The 14,970-nt window shown below is 43.8% G+C and overlaps 1 protein-coding gene across 1 annotated transcript in view; it reads left to right on the forward strand.

The window, feature by feature from the left end:
* The window catches only part of LOC126237452 (NADH-ubiquinone oxidoreductase 75 kDa subunit, mitochondrial), a 113,292-nt gene that overhangs the window by 81,014 nt on the left and 17,308 nt on the right, over positions 1-14,970 (forward strand). The window contains exons 11-12 of the mRNA XM_049947585.1: positions 13,569-13,761; positions 14,232-14,407. Of these exons, the coding sequence (XP_049803542.1) occupies positions 13,569-13,761; positions 14,232-14,407 (369 nt within the window). The remainder of the gene's footprint in view (positions 1-13,568; positions 13,762-14,231; positions 14,408-14,970) is intronic.

The raw sequence follows: 14,970 nt of genomic DNA on the forward strand, positions 1-14,970 counted from the left end.
TCTTTCTTCTAGGAAATCCTGAATCCAATCACAAACCTGGTCCGATATTCCGTAAGCTCGTATTTTTTTCACTAAACGTAAGTGCGGAACCGTATCAAATGCCTTCCTGAAGTCCAGGAATACGGCATCAATCTGCTCGCCAGTGTCTACGGCACTGTGAATTTCTTGGACAAATAGGGCGAGCTGAGTTTCACATGATCTCTGTTTGCGGAATCCATGTTGGTTATGATGAAGGAGATTTGTATTATCTAAGAACGTCATAATACGAGAACATAAAACATGTTCCATTATTCTACAACAGATTGACGTAAGCGAAATAGGCCTATAATTATTCGCATCTGATTTATGACCCTTCTTGAAAATGGGAACGACCTGCGCTTTCTTCCAGTCGCTAGGTACTTTACGTTCTTCCAGAGATCTACGATAAATTGCTGATAGAAAGGGGGCAAGTTCTTTAGCATAATCACTGTAGAATCTTACGGGTATCTCGTCTGGTCCGGATGCTTTTCCGCTACTAAGTGATAGCAGTTGTTTTTCAATTCCGATATCGTTTATTTCAATATTTTCCATTTTGGCGTCCGTGCGACGGCTGAAGTCAGGGACCGTGTTACGATTTTCCGCAGTGAAACAGTTTCGGAACACTGAATTCAGTATTTCTGCCTTTCTTCGGTCGTCCTCTGTTTCGGTGCCATCGTGGTCAACGAGTGACTGAATAGGGGATTTAGATCCGCTTACCGATTTTACATATGACCAAAACTTTTTAGGGTTCTTTTTTAGATTGTTTGCCAATGTTTTATGTTCGAATTCGTTGAATGCTTCTCTCATTGCTCTCTTTACGCTCTTTTTCGCTTCGTTCAGCTTTTCCTTATCAGCTATGATTCGACTACTCTTAAACCTATGATGAAGCTTTCTTTGTTTCCGTTTTCATACATTATCCAACGAAGTAAATACAAATTCTGTGCCGGCCAGTGTGGCCGAGCGGTTCTAGGCGCTACAGTCTGGAACCGCGCGACTGCTACTGTCTCGGGTTCGAATCCTGCCTTGGGCATGGATGTGTGTGATGTCCTTAGGTTAGTTAGGTTTAAGTATTTCTAAGTTCTAGGGGACTGATGACCTCAGATGTTAAGTCCCATAGTGCACAGAGCCATTTTGAAAAAATTCCGTACTGTTCGAATGTAGCAGCATTTCAATGTACTACAAAAATCCGACTGGCAAGACTGTTTGGGATGTTCGTCAATATGCCCAACTCTATGTTCTGAATTTTTTACTACCTGTGAAAAGAGATGGTTGCTAATAGGAACTTTTATGAATTGTGAATCACATGCAGTATTCTCTTCATCATAAGAATAATACGAATGTAAACATTTTGCCATGTATTCTTTCGTGTTGGCTGCTATCTCATTTAAATCCTGTCTGCCTAATAAACTATGAAACTACAGTGTGCCAACAGCAAACACGAAAGAAAATACATATTATGTCATGTTTATATTCATATTATTCTTATGCGTAATAGTGATACAGTCAGAAATGAAGCACGGCAATTGACTAGATTTTTAAATCTAAGATGACTCTAATTTCTGTGCAGAATGTAATGTACTAAAGAGGTGTTTTCAAACGGAGAAAAATTTTCGCTAAACTCTCGTTCAGAACATCATCTATCATACGCAGTCTATTATTTGGTTCATGTTGAGCGTTATCAAAGAAAGCAGTCTCTTGCCATTGTTTCGCTAATGAGATGATTCCTCTCTCTCTCTCTCTCTCTCTCTCTCTCTCTCTCTCTCTCTCTCTCTCTCTCCCTCCCTTTTTTAAATTGTAAGTGGTGGTAGCGTGCACAAAAGCAAGCCATGCCGCGAGCGGCGATAGGCTGTATACACTCATTATCAGAAAGCGACAAACAATGCATGACACAGTACAGTAATGCATTTTCAGCATAAACACCTATAACGAAGAGAATGGCACTTATCAGATCAAAGAAAAATAAGCAATTAATTCAAACCAGATGAAGCACGTGAAAAGGAAGGGTACCCATATAAATACGGACAGAGTGCCTGATGCATAGCAATGGGTACCTGGTGAAGCTTAACTGCTAAGCTTACGATTCGAACCAAACTACTGTAGCTGTATCGTCATTCATTCGACCTAAATTGTGTCTCATATTACAATGGACCAACATTGTTTCGATTTGGAGGTGTGGCCTAAAGCGTTTCTCTCCCCTTGAATTTCGAGTCTCAAATTTCAGGTGTGGCTTAGATTCGAATAAATAGTACATAATCATCCCATTAGCTTTTCTCAAAACTTTTTATAGTTTGTGACCTCATATAGCACCAGGCATTGCTTTGTTTATCTGTAGTAATGAGTGGTTCAACTTTAAACTGCGCAGTAATAGTGCAGCTGCTCACAGTAACTTCCTGTACATTTAATCACTTTTTTCGGTCATGAGTCTTCTGACTGGTTTGATGTGACCTACCACAAATTCCTGTCCTGTGCCAACCTGTTCATCTCAGAGTAGCACTTGCAACCTATGTCCTCAATTATTTGCTGGATGTATTCCAATCACTGTCTTCCTGTACAATTTTTGCCCTCTACAGCTTCCTCAAGTACTGTGGAAGTAATTCCCTGATGTCTTAACAGATGTCCTATCATCTTGTTCCTTCTCCTTGTCAGTGTTATCCACATATTCCTTTCCTCTGCGATTCTACTCAGAACGTCCTAATTCCTTACCTTATTAGTCCACTTAATTTTCAACATTCGCTTGTAGCACCACATCTCAAATACTTCGATTCTCTTCTGCTCTAGTTGTCCCACAGTCCATGTTTCACTACCACACAATGCTGTGCTCCAAACATACATTCTCAGAAATTCCTTCCTCAAATTAAGGCCTATGTTTCATACTAGTTGACTTTTCTGGGCCAGGAATTCCCTGTTTGCCAGTGCTAGTCTGCTTTTGCTCCCCCTTTTGCTCCGTCCATCATTGGTTATTTTACTGCCTAGGTAGCGGAAATCCTTAACTTCATTTACTCCATGACCAGCAATCCCGATGTTAAGTTTCTCACTGTTCTCATTTCTACTACTTCTCATTACCTTCACCTTTCTTCGATTTACTCTCAGTCCATACTCTGGACTCATTAGACTTATTGCAATGTCATCAACGAATTGTATCATTGATATCCTTTCACCTTGAATTTTAATTCCACTCCCGAACGTTACTTTTATTTCCATCTTTGCTTCCTCTATGTACAGATTGAACAGTAGGGGCGAAAAGCTAATTCTTGTCTTACACCCTTTTTAATATGAGCACTTCGTTCTTGGTCATCCACTCTTATTATTCCCTCTTGGCTGTTGTACATATTGTATATGACCTGTCTCTCCGTATAGCTTACCCCTACTTTTTTCAGAGTTTCAAACATCTTGCACCATTTTACATTGTCAAACGCTTTCTCCAGGTCGACAAATCCTATGAACATGTCTTGATTTTTCTCTAGTCTTGCTTCCGTTATCAACTGCATCATCAGAATTGCCTCTCTGGTTTCTGTAATTATTCTAAAGCCAAACTGATCATCATCTGTCACATTCTCAGTTTTCTTTTCCATTCTTCTGTATATAATTCTTGTAAGCAACTTGGATGCATGAGTTGTTAAGCTGATTGTGCAATAGTTCTTGCACGTGTCAACTCTTGCAGTCTTTAGAATTGTGTGTGTGATATTTTTCTGAAAGTCAGATGGTATGTCACCATTCTACACATCAACTTGAATACTCATTTTGTTGTCACTCCCCCCAACAATTTTAGAAATTGTGGTGGAATGTTATCTATCCCTTCTGCCTTATTTAATCCCAAGTCCTCCAAAGCTCTCTTAAATTCTGATTCTAGTACTGGATTCCCTGTCTCTTCTAAATTGACTCCTGTTTATTCTTCTACCACATCAGACAAGTCTTGCCTCCCATAGAGGCCTTCAATGTACTCTTTCCACCTATCTGCTCTCTCCTCTGCATATAACAATGGAATTCCCATTGCACTCTTAATCTTCCCACTTTTGCTTTTAATGTCACTGAATGTTGTTTTGACTTTCCGGTATGCTGAATCAGTGCTTCCAACAATCATATTTTTTTCTTATTTCTTCACATTTTTCATGCAGCAATTTCGTCTTAGCTTCCCTGCACCTCCTGTGCATTTAATTCCTCAGCGACTTGTATTTCTGTGTTCCTGAATTTCCCTAAACATTTTTGTACTTCCTTCTTTCATCTATCAACTGAAGTATTTCTTCTGTTACCTAGGGTTTCTTCCCAGTTACCTTCTTTATACCAGTGTTTTTCTTTCCGTGTTGTCCTTTTTAGAGATGTCCTTTCCTCTTCAACTGGACTGCCTACTGAGCTATTCCTTATTGCTGTATCTATAGCCTTGGAGAACCTCAAGCATTTGTCTTCATCCCTTAGTACTTCTGTATCCCACTTCTTTGCATATTGATTCTTCCAGAATAATCTCTTGAACTTCAGCCTACTCTTCATCATTACTACAGTGTGATCTGAGTCTATATCTGCGTCTTACAATGCAGTATCTGATTTCGGAATCTCTGTCTGGCCACGATGTAATCTAACTGAACTATTCCCATACCAGCCGATCTTTTCCAAGTACACCTCCTCCTCTTGTGATTCTTGAACAGAGTATTCGCTATCACCAGCTGAAATTTATTACAGAACTCGATTAGTCTTTTTCCTCTCTCATTCCTTGTCCCAAGTCCATATTCTCCTGTAACCTTTTCTTCTACTCCTTCCCCTACAACTACATTCCAGTCCCCCCATGTCTATTAAATTTTCATCTCCCTTCATGTACTGTAATACCCTTTCAGTACACCTTCTCTGCCTCTTCATCTTCAACTTGCGACGTCATCATGTATACCTGAACTATTGCTATCAATGTTGGTTTGCTGTCGAGTCTGACAAAAACAATCCTATCACCAACTGTTCACTGTAACACACTCTCTGCCGTACCTTTCTATTCGTAATGAATCGTACTCCCATTACACCATTTCCCACTGCTGTTAATATTACCCTATACTCATATGACCAGACGTCCTTGTCTTCCTTCTGTTTCACTTTCACTGATACCTAACACATCTAGTCATGGGAACAGTGACTGCACCATGGTGCCTTCATTGACATCCATGTTATCCAGTGCTAAGTGTATCTACTGACAGGATTAGTACACTGCAAGATATCCACAGTTCAATAATGCAGATGTTGTCAAAAGATCAGAAAAATGCTGTAGTGACTTGAGAAGCATCATGTTGATCTACAGTTGTCTGCCTCAAAAGTTGGTGGATATCAACCCATTCATACTAAAGCACACGCACTTCTGGGATGCCATCAGACATCAATTCAGAAGTCACAAAACACATATTTGTAATGCATAAGAATTATGTGATCTGTTGGTGGACCTCTTATGCCATACACCACAGATTATAAATGAGTGCATGTCTTACTGTAGAAACAAAGTTATGACAAATCGCAGCTACTTGACATACTGAAGATGGACAAACATGGTATAGGATGAGTGTCTGTAATGTCTTATCTGTGCTTCTCAACTTTTTATACAAGACTTAACTTTTATTGATGACGCATGCAAATAAGGGGTAAACCTACACATCATAGTCCATTTTTAATATCAATCGAAGAGAAAGATAAATTTGTTCCACCATACATCAAAATTAGAGGACAAAGTACCATGTTCTCATTACTTTGTTTCTTGTAAAGAAACCATTTCAAGAATAAAGTATGCCATTGACCATGTGATAAAGTATTTGTGATGATGTCATACAGATATGCAGTCATTTACTGTCAAATGTTAAAACTGCATTTGACCCATGCATAAGGAGCGTTCAAAAAGAAACAAACCGGTGGCATAATTACAGAAACAAGTAACTGTACATTAGAAGTATTGACCCTGGCTGTTGAGACACTTGTCCCACTGTGACACAAGGCTGTCTCATAAAATTCCCGGGGCTGAGAAGTTAACCAGTTCCATACATGCAGCTCAGCTAGACGTCGTCGTCCACACGAGTGCAGGAGAGGTTATGCTGACGTTCTTCTTTGACCAAGATGGCCCCCTTCTGATTCACTTCCTGCAGCACAGGACAACAGGGAATGCCCAGCATTACTCACAAACCTTGACCACCCCCCAGGGGGTCCACAACTCTTTTGTGGATACGTGCGTAGTGAGCACGGGACCCCGAGCTAATGTGGCCTTCCTTCTTTTCCGGGCTGCATACTTTCCCTTTCCGCATCCTTCCCCATCCCCCATCTTCGCCCCCCCCCCCCCCCCCCTCAGCTCTGGCTCTTTCCTTCCCTTTCTCCCCCTCTGGGAGTATGGTTTGTGCCTACGTCTGGAGACGGACGCTTGAAACTGTTACAAATTCTTTGCTTTCTCCGCTTGCAAGTCTTCGTCCTTCCTCTGTCCTTCTCTTTTCCTTACCTCTTCTCTTTGCCCTTTTCTCCGCTGCGGCATTTGAGACCCCTCTTCTTTCCTTTCCCTTTCTCTTTTTTCCTCCCTGTGCGTGTCTGAAGGCCAACCCACGCATTTCCATGCGTAGCCGGTGACGGGGTAACGCGTAATTCCCCGCCCTGGGTAGACAGGTAGGACACGTACGTACCCCCTGGTAACGGCCAGGCCCAGGGGGGGGAGGGGGGTGATTACCCGAGCTGATACCTTCCGAAAGTGCCGATTGGTCTCTCCGTCCGTTTGTCGGGAGGTGTGACCTGAGGTGTGAACAATCACCTAAGGCGGGAGTGCCCTCAGAGAGGGCCCCTACAAGGGAGGAGCGCGCCATCGGAGACGCCGGTAATCATGGGGGATTCTTCCGCAATGGTTTCCTCACCTTCCACTATGTCTGCTCACAAGCGTAAGTATACTGAGTCTCAGCCACAGACAGTTCTTCCATCGTTGCCACAGTTCCTTGTTGTTTCTCAGTCTGACGAAGGTCACGACTTCTCCACGGTCAACCCTTTCATTGTTCAGAAAGGTGTCGATGCAATTGCAGGTCCTGTAAAGTCTTGTTCCAGATTACGGAATGGCACCTTGTTGTTAGAAACAGTCAGTGCCCTCCAAGCACAAAAATTGCTGCGTACTTCACTGCTCCACACCTTCCCTGTCCGGGTTGAACTGCATCACACTTTAAATTCCTCGCGTGGAGTCGTTTATACACGCTCCCTCGATGGACTGTCTGACGAAGAAATTCGGCACTACCTGTCTGACCAGGGCGTAATGGCTGTTCATAGAGTTATGAAAAAGGTTGACACGAACATCATTCCAACCCGCACTGTCTTCTTGACATTTGACAAAGTTCAACTCCCATCGAAAATCAAAGCAGGCTATGAGATAATTTACGTTCGCCCTTACGTCCCAAACCCTACGTGTTGCTATCGGTGTCAGCGGTTCAATCACACCAGCCAGTCCTGTTCCAATTCGGCCAAATGTGTTACATGTGGCAAGGATGCCCATGAGGGTGCTTGTCCACCTCCATCCCCTCGCTGCATCAACTTTATGGGTGATCACGCTGCTTCCTCTCGAGATTGCCCCATTTTTAAAGACGAAAAACTCATCCAGGAAATCAGAGTGAAGGAAAAGGTGTCGACATTTGCTGCTCGAAAATTATTCGCCAGTCGACAGCCCAACGTGCCTCAGACAGGAAAATACAGCACTGTCCTTGCTTCTCCTCGGCCAACAAAGGAGGCGGCCACGCAGACTTGCGACCTCACCTTTAGTACCACGGTCGTCAGATCGGCCAGCGCAAAGATCGCCCGTTCAACCTCACCACTTTTGCCTGCCCACTCTATGGCTCACCCTTCATTGGGTTCTGCTAAATCTCGAGCCCAAAAGTCAGACACCAAGACTTCGAAAAAAGAGCATACTCGTGAAGATTTTTTACGTACCCCAACTTCACAACCATCGGTTCCTCCTTCATCTAAACATCATATTTCCAAGAAGGCTAATAGGAAACCCAGTTCATCTCCTTCTCCGCCATGGCGTGTCCCATCTACAGCACCACCTGGCGGAAATCGCCCTCGGCCGTCTTCTGTGTCGCCGAGGCGCACTGCTGGCGGCTGATCAACCGGCTGATCGCTGGTGGCAGGAGCTGCTCCTGAACAACCTATGGATCAGGATCTTCTGCCTTCGGCTGAATGCCATTCCATGCTGTCGGTCGCAAGCTCTGAGCAGTCGTTGAGTTGACGGCAACCTTGGTCACATTCCTCCATTTTCTGTTCACCCTACGTCCATTATCCACTGGAATATCCGCGGCATTCGAGCCAATCGGGATGAATTGTCGATCCTCTTACGATCCTACTCGCCGGTCATCTTCTGTCTTCAGGAAACAAAGCTGCGTCCCCATGACCGCTTTGTTCTCCCCCATTTTCAGTCCGTCCGATTTGATCTCCCCTCTGTTGAAGGCATTCCAGCCCATGGAGGACTCATGATTCTTCTCCATGATACTCCCCATTATCACCCAATCCCCTTAAACACTTCCTTCCAAGCTGTCGCTGTCTGTCTTTCCCTTTCTGGATATACCTTTTCTCTTTGTACTATATACATTCCATCGTCCACACCAATGGCTCGAGCTGATCTCCTTCATCTTCTTGGTCAGCTTCCACCCCCCTATTTGCTGGTTGGGGACTTCAATGCCCACCACCCGCTTTGGGGATCTCCACATCCTTGTCCACGTGGCTCACTATTGCTAGACGTCTTCCACCAAGCGGATCTAGTTTGCCTCAACACTGGGGTCCCTACATTTTTGTCTGCCTCCACGACAAATTTCTCTCATTTGGACCTTTCGGTCGGTACTGTTCCGCTAGCTCGGCGCTTCGAATGGTTCGCCCTTGATGATACACACTCGAGTGACCACTTTCCATGTGTCCTTCGACTGCAGCCTCAACTGCCCTATATGCGCCCGCGACGCTGAAAGTTTGCCCAAGCCGATTGGTCACTATTTTCGTCTCTAGCGTCATTCGATGACCGTCAGTCACTTTCCTAGCGTCGACGATGAGGTCACACATCTTACCGACGTTATTCTTACAGCTGTGGAACGTTCAATACCACGCACCTCCGAATTGCCCCGGCGCCCCCCAGTTCCTTGGTGGAACGAGGCATGCCATGACGCAATACGTGAGCGGCGACGTGCTCTTCGCATTTTCCGCCACCATCCTACTTTGGCCAACTGTATCCGCTATAAGCAGTTCCGTGTGCGATGCTGTTGCGTCATCCGCGATAGCAAGAAGGCAAGCTGGAAATTCTTTACTAGCTCATTTAACAACTTCACTCCGTCCTCGGAAGTTTGGAGTCGAATTCGACGGTTATCTGGCGTGTCTAGTTTCTCCCCGGTCTCTGGGCTCACTGTCGCGCGTGATACGTTAGTGGACCTCGTCGCAATTTCTAACTCCTTGGGTAAACACTTTGCTGCGATTTCGAGCTCTTCAAATTACCGCCAGCGTTTCTCCCGAAGAAACGTGCAGCGGAAGTGCAACCTCTTGCTTTCTTCTCTCAAAATTGTGAAAGCTATAATACTGTTTTCTCCATGTGGGAACTCCAACATGCACTCTATTCTTCTGGCTCCTCCACCCCAGGACCGGATGGTATCCACATCCAACTGTTGCTGCATTTATCAACCCATAGTCTGCGTTACTTCCTTCGCATTTATAATCGAATTTGGACCGACAGTACTTTTCCCATACGATGGCGGGAAGCTATCGTCGTTCCTGTTCCTAAACCTGGAAAGGACAAACATCTCCCCTCTAGCTATCGCCCCATTTCTCTCACGAGTAGTGTATGTAAGGTTTTGGAGCGTATGGTGAATTGCCGTTTAGTTTGGTGGCTGGAGTCCCGCAGTCTTTTAACACCTGCCCGCATCTCGTGGTCGTGCGGTAGCGTTCTCGCTTCCCACGCCCGGGTTCCCGGGTTCGATTCCCGGCGGGGTCAGGGATTTTCTCTGCCTCGTGATGGCTGGGTGTTGTGTGATGTCCTTAGGTTAGTTAGGTTTAAGTAGTTCTGAGTTCTAGGGGACTGTTGACCATAGATGTTAAGTCCCATAGTGCTCAGAGCCATTTGAACCATTTTTAACACCTGCCTAATGCGGTTTCTGAAAGCATCGATCTGCAGTTGACCATCTTGTTTCTCTCTCCACTTATATCATGAACAATTTTCTCCAGAAACGCCAAACAGTAGCAATATTTTTTGATCTGGAGAGAGCATACAATACCTGTTGGAGGACAGGCATCCTTCGCACACTGTTCTCTTGGGGCTTTCAAGGTCGGCTGCCCCTTTTTCTTTGCGAATTTATGGCAGAGCGCACATTTAGAGTGCGGGTGAACACTACTCTCTCCCGTACTTTCTCCCAAGAAAACGGGGTACCCCAGGGCTCCGTGCTGAGTGTTGTACTGTTTGCCATTGCCATAAATCCAATTATGGATTGTCTCCTTCCTGATGTCTCGGGCTCCCTCTTTGTGAACAATTTTGCGATCTACTACAGCTCTCAATGGACCAGCCTTCTTGAACGACATCTTCAAGGATGTCTCGATCGCCTCTACTCTTGGAGCATCGAAACTGGCTTCCGTTTTTCTCCCAGTAAGACCGTTTGTGTTAATTTTTGGAGACGTAAGGAGTTTCTTCCGCCCTCCTTACATCTAGGTCCTGTCAACCTTCCATTTTCAGACGTCGCTAAATTCTTGGGTCTTATGTTTGACAGAAAACTGTGCTGGTCCTCCCACGTTTCCTATCTTTCGGCTCGCTGTCTGCGATCCCTTAACACCCTCCGTGTCCTGAATGGTACCTCCTGGGGAGCGGACAGAGTGATCCTTCTCCGCCTCTATCGCGCCTTAGTGCACTCGAAATTGGACTATGGAAGCATAGTTTACTCCTCTGCTCGGCCGTCTATTCTTCGTCGTCTCGACTCAATCCACCACCGTGGATTACGTTTAGTGTCTGGAGCTTTTTGCACCAGCCCTGTGGAAAGCCTTTATGCTGAGACTGCTGAACCTCCGCTGTCCAATCGGCGAGCAGTCCTTCTGAGTTGTCATGCTAGCCATCTGTCTTCCATGCCTGCTAATCAGGCCCATGACATTTTTTTCGACATCTCCTTTGATGTAGGGTATGCAGGCCGCCCCTCCTCCCTACTACCACCGGGAGTCCGCTTCCGTCAACTGCTCCATTCTCTTTCCTTTCGCTTTCCTAAAACCTTCTTGACAACTTGGGGTACAGCACCTCCTTGGCTCCGTCCCCGGATCTGCCTGCTCCGTGACCTTTGTCAATTTCCCAAGGATGGTACCCCTTCACTTGTTTATCGTCGGGCATTTGCTGCTCTATGTGCACAAATGAAGGAAGCCGCATTTATTTACACTGATGGCTCGGAAACATCGTTACGTGTAGTGTAGGGAGTGCCTATATTGTTGGCGACACCCCAAATCAATTTCGGCTTCCTGACCAGTGTTCGGTTTATACTGCGGAGCTTTACGCTGTTCTCCAGGATGTCCACTACATCCGCCGCCATCAGCGGATACAGTATATTATCTGCTCAGATTCTCTCAGCTCTCTCCTCATTCTCCAAGCTCTCTACCCTGTCCACCCTCTGGTCCACCGGATTCAGGACTGTCTGCGCCTGCTCCACCTGGGGGGCGTCTCGGTGGCATTCCTCTGGCTTCCGGGACACGTTGGTATCTGTGGAAATGAGGCGGCCGATATAGCGGCCAAGGCTGCAGACTCTCTTCTTCGGCCAGCTATTCAATCGATTCCCTTCACCGACCTATGGAGCATTTTATGTCGTCGAGTTGTTCTTTTATGGCACGCACATTGGTCGACACTTCCCCATAATAAATTGCGGGACGTGAAAGCTCTTCCTTGTGCTTGGACCTCTTCCTCCCGAACGCGTCGTCGGGAGGAGATAATTTTAACTAGACTTCGGATAGGGCACTGTCTTTTTAGCCATCGACATCTTTTAAGCGGCGATCCTCCCCCACTCTGTCCCCACTGCTCTCAGCTGTGGACGGTAAGACACCTTTTAATTGAATGCCCCTATTTTAATCCGTTACGCTCCCGTCTACAGCTATCGCCTGATCTCTCGTCGATTTTAGCAGATGATGCGCGCTCAGCCGACCGCTTTCTCCAGTTTATTAGTGACAGTGAAATGATGTCAGTCATTTGAAGCTTTTTTTGGGGACAACCAACCCCTTTCTGTAGTGGATTTTTAAGCCTTCCTTCTGCTTTTAGTTTCTCCAATTTTTTGAGTTTCGTTCCCATTTCTGCTGGTTTCCATTTTCGGTTTTTACTGTTTCCTAAGTGACGGACCGGGCGCTAGTGACCATAGCAGTTTTGCGCCCTAAAACCAAACAAACAAACAAAAAAAAAAAAAACAAAAAAAAAAACCCTTGACCACCCTTCGTCAAGCGATCAAATCAAAATGACCAGGAAATCTCACCCATGGGGTCATTCTGCTCCATGACAATGCAAAGCCTCATATGGCCAACAGTCGCGGCACTCCTACAGAAATTCAAATGGGAAGTTCTCGGCCACTCTCCATACACTCCGGATCTCTTCTGAGGGATAAACGATTCACCTCGGACAACGATGTCCAGCTGTACCTGTGGAACTGGTTAACATTGCAGTTATGAGACAGTCATTCACTGCCTTGTGTCACATTGCGGCAAGTGTCTCAACAGCCAGGGTCAATACTTCGAACATACAGGTACTGGTTTCTGTAATTATGCCTCCAGCTCGTTTCTTTTTGAATGCCCCTTATATTATTTTATCAGTTTCCTCCCACAAGCCTTCCGCATTTGGCTGTACCTTGTATCAATAACTTCTGAGTTTAAGATATTATCAGTGATGTCACTCCGTTGTTAGATTCCTTCTTTCTTTTTGTGCTGTTATTTATATTTTTATGTCCAATCAACCTCATTCATACATTCATCATCTTTGCTATTTGTGTTATGTATCCAATCCTCAGTCACTTACTCATTCTTAATTTAATTCATCCATCCATCCATCCTAATATCTGTCACAAATATGTCCTGTACATCATTCTTCGATGGTATGATCTTGATTGTTGCCAACCTAAAGACAATTATATAGACTTTTACCCTTAGTGGACATGTTTAAATAGTACTTTAACATTTAAGTTCCATTCAGTTCTTTTAAGTTAGAGATCATATATTTTTCTGTGTAATCTTGTCTTTTCTCAGACCTCATAATAACAGAACAAAATTTTTTTGATAAGAGCTGCTTCTATTTTCAGGTCTTTGCTTTTCTGATCTCTGTTAACACATCATGTTTTATTTTTACTGAGCGTAAACACTGAATTCTAAAATGTTCTCCAGCTGTGTAGTGTTTCTTCAGTACTCTCTTCATTTTACACATTGACAGACTAATTATTATACAGCATTTCCACTGTCACTTAGCATGTGTAATAAATATCACAAACAAAAGGTGATTTGCTAGAAACTTTAAACAATATATGACTCCATAATATTTTATGGATAGAAGAAAAGTTTTTGTAGTTATAGTGATTAACATGTGGTTCATCTTGAATTAACAGGCTCCAGCTGATTGGAAGATTCTGAATGTACTGCACCGTGTAGCATCTCAAGTAGCTGCTCTTGACATTGGGTACAAAGCTGGTGTTGAAGAAATTCGAAACAATCCACCAAAAGTCCTGTTCTTGTTAGGTGCAGATGAAGGCACTATATCTCGATCAGATTTACCTGCTGATGCATTTGTAATTTATCAAGGCAAGTATAATTACCTAGCACCTTTTTTTATCCATTTTACTGAACGCAGCTACATTGAAGAATATTTTCTTAAAAATAATGTAATTTAAATGATGATGCTACGTAATGGAGCTAGAGTGGCTTTTGTATATTGATAGCGTGTCCTCGCATATATTTTTATATTATTGTATTTAGTGAAGAATATGAATTACAGAAGAATTCTGTTAAACATGTCCCTTCATTCACTACTTTGTCTTCAGGGCCAGTGGCGGGCCGGCATGTCTACAATTGTACTGGCTTTCCCATTGTTAACTTGAATTTGCACAGTTTTCCAGTTTGCTACACCTAATGTTTTGAATAATTTGACACTGTTGTTCTTGTCATTTTGATGTTTGTATATTGTGGATTAGCATGCTGATATGACCATGACAAGCAGATAGGTATTCTTAATTTCACAGAAGAGGAAAATAGCTAGTGTTCTTACTTTTCAGGCCACCACGGCGATGTCGGGGCGTCAATGGCTGATGCCATTTTCCCTGGTGCTGCTTACACAGAAAAGCAGGCATCTTATGTGAACACAGAAGGCCGAGCTCAGCAGACACTGGTTGCTGTTACCCCACCTGGTCTTGCAAGAGAAGACTGGAAAATTATACGAGCTCTGTCTGAGGTAAGATGTTCTACAGCCAAGTATAACATTTTCCCTGAATAGTAAGCATTAAAAAAGTTTTCTAATAATGTGGAAGAAATCACACCATATGGTAGTTGAACTGAAATAATCGGAACTAGTCAAAGTGAATGTGTACCTTCTATAGTTTTAAATCTTCTCTGTAAGACATTAGATATGATCATGATATATTCAGATCTACACCAGAGATTAGAATCAGATTTGTTCTGTAAACCCTTGATTTTTTAAAGAATCAAACGTCTTTGTATAAAACATTTTCAAACATCTGGTGCTCTGTAAATGAGTTAATGTTTTAAATATTTGACGTGAAGCATGTAAGTGGGAAGAAGTTTAGAAATGGTTTGAAATTATGCTTAAAGGTCATTGGGAGTCACCAAGTGCTTGTATTATGAAACACTGGATGAATATAGCCTGGCTAATTTGCAGTCTTGTAGGTAAATTCAGTGGTATATGTGTACATTGTCTGCAAACTGCCTGGCAAATAAAGTTGCTAAGTAAAGGAGAAATCAATTAACATGTCATGTTTGATGCTGAAGTTCTACTGC

Source organism: Schistocerca nitens, chromosome 2 (genome assembly GCF_023898315.1).
Source record: "Schistocerca nitens isolate TAMUIC-IGC-003100 chromosome 2, iqSchNite1.1, whole genome shotgun sequence".
Taxonomy (NCBI): Eukaryota; Metazoa; Arthropoda; class Insecta; order Orthoptera; family Acrididae; genus Schistocerca; species Schistocerca nitens.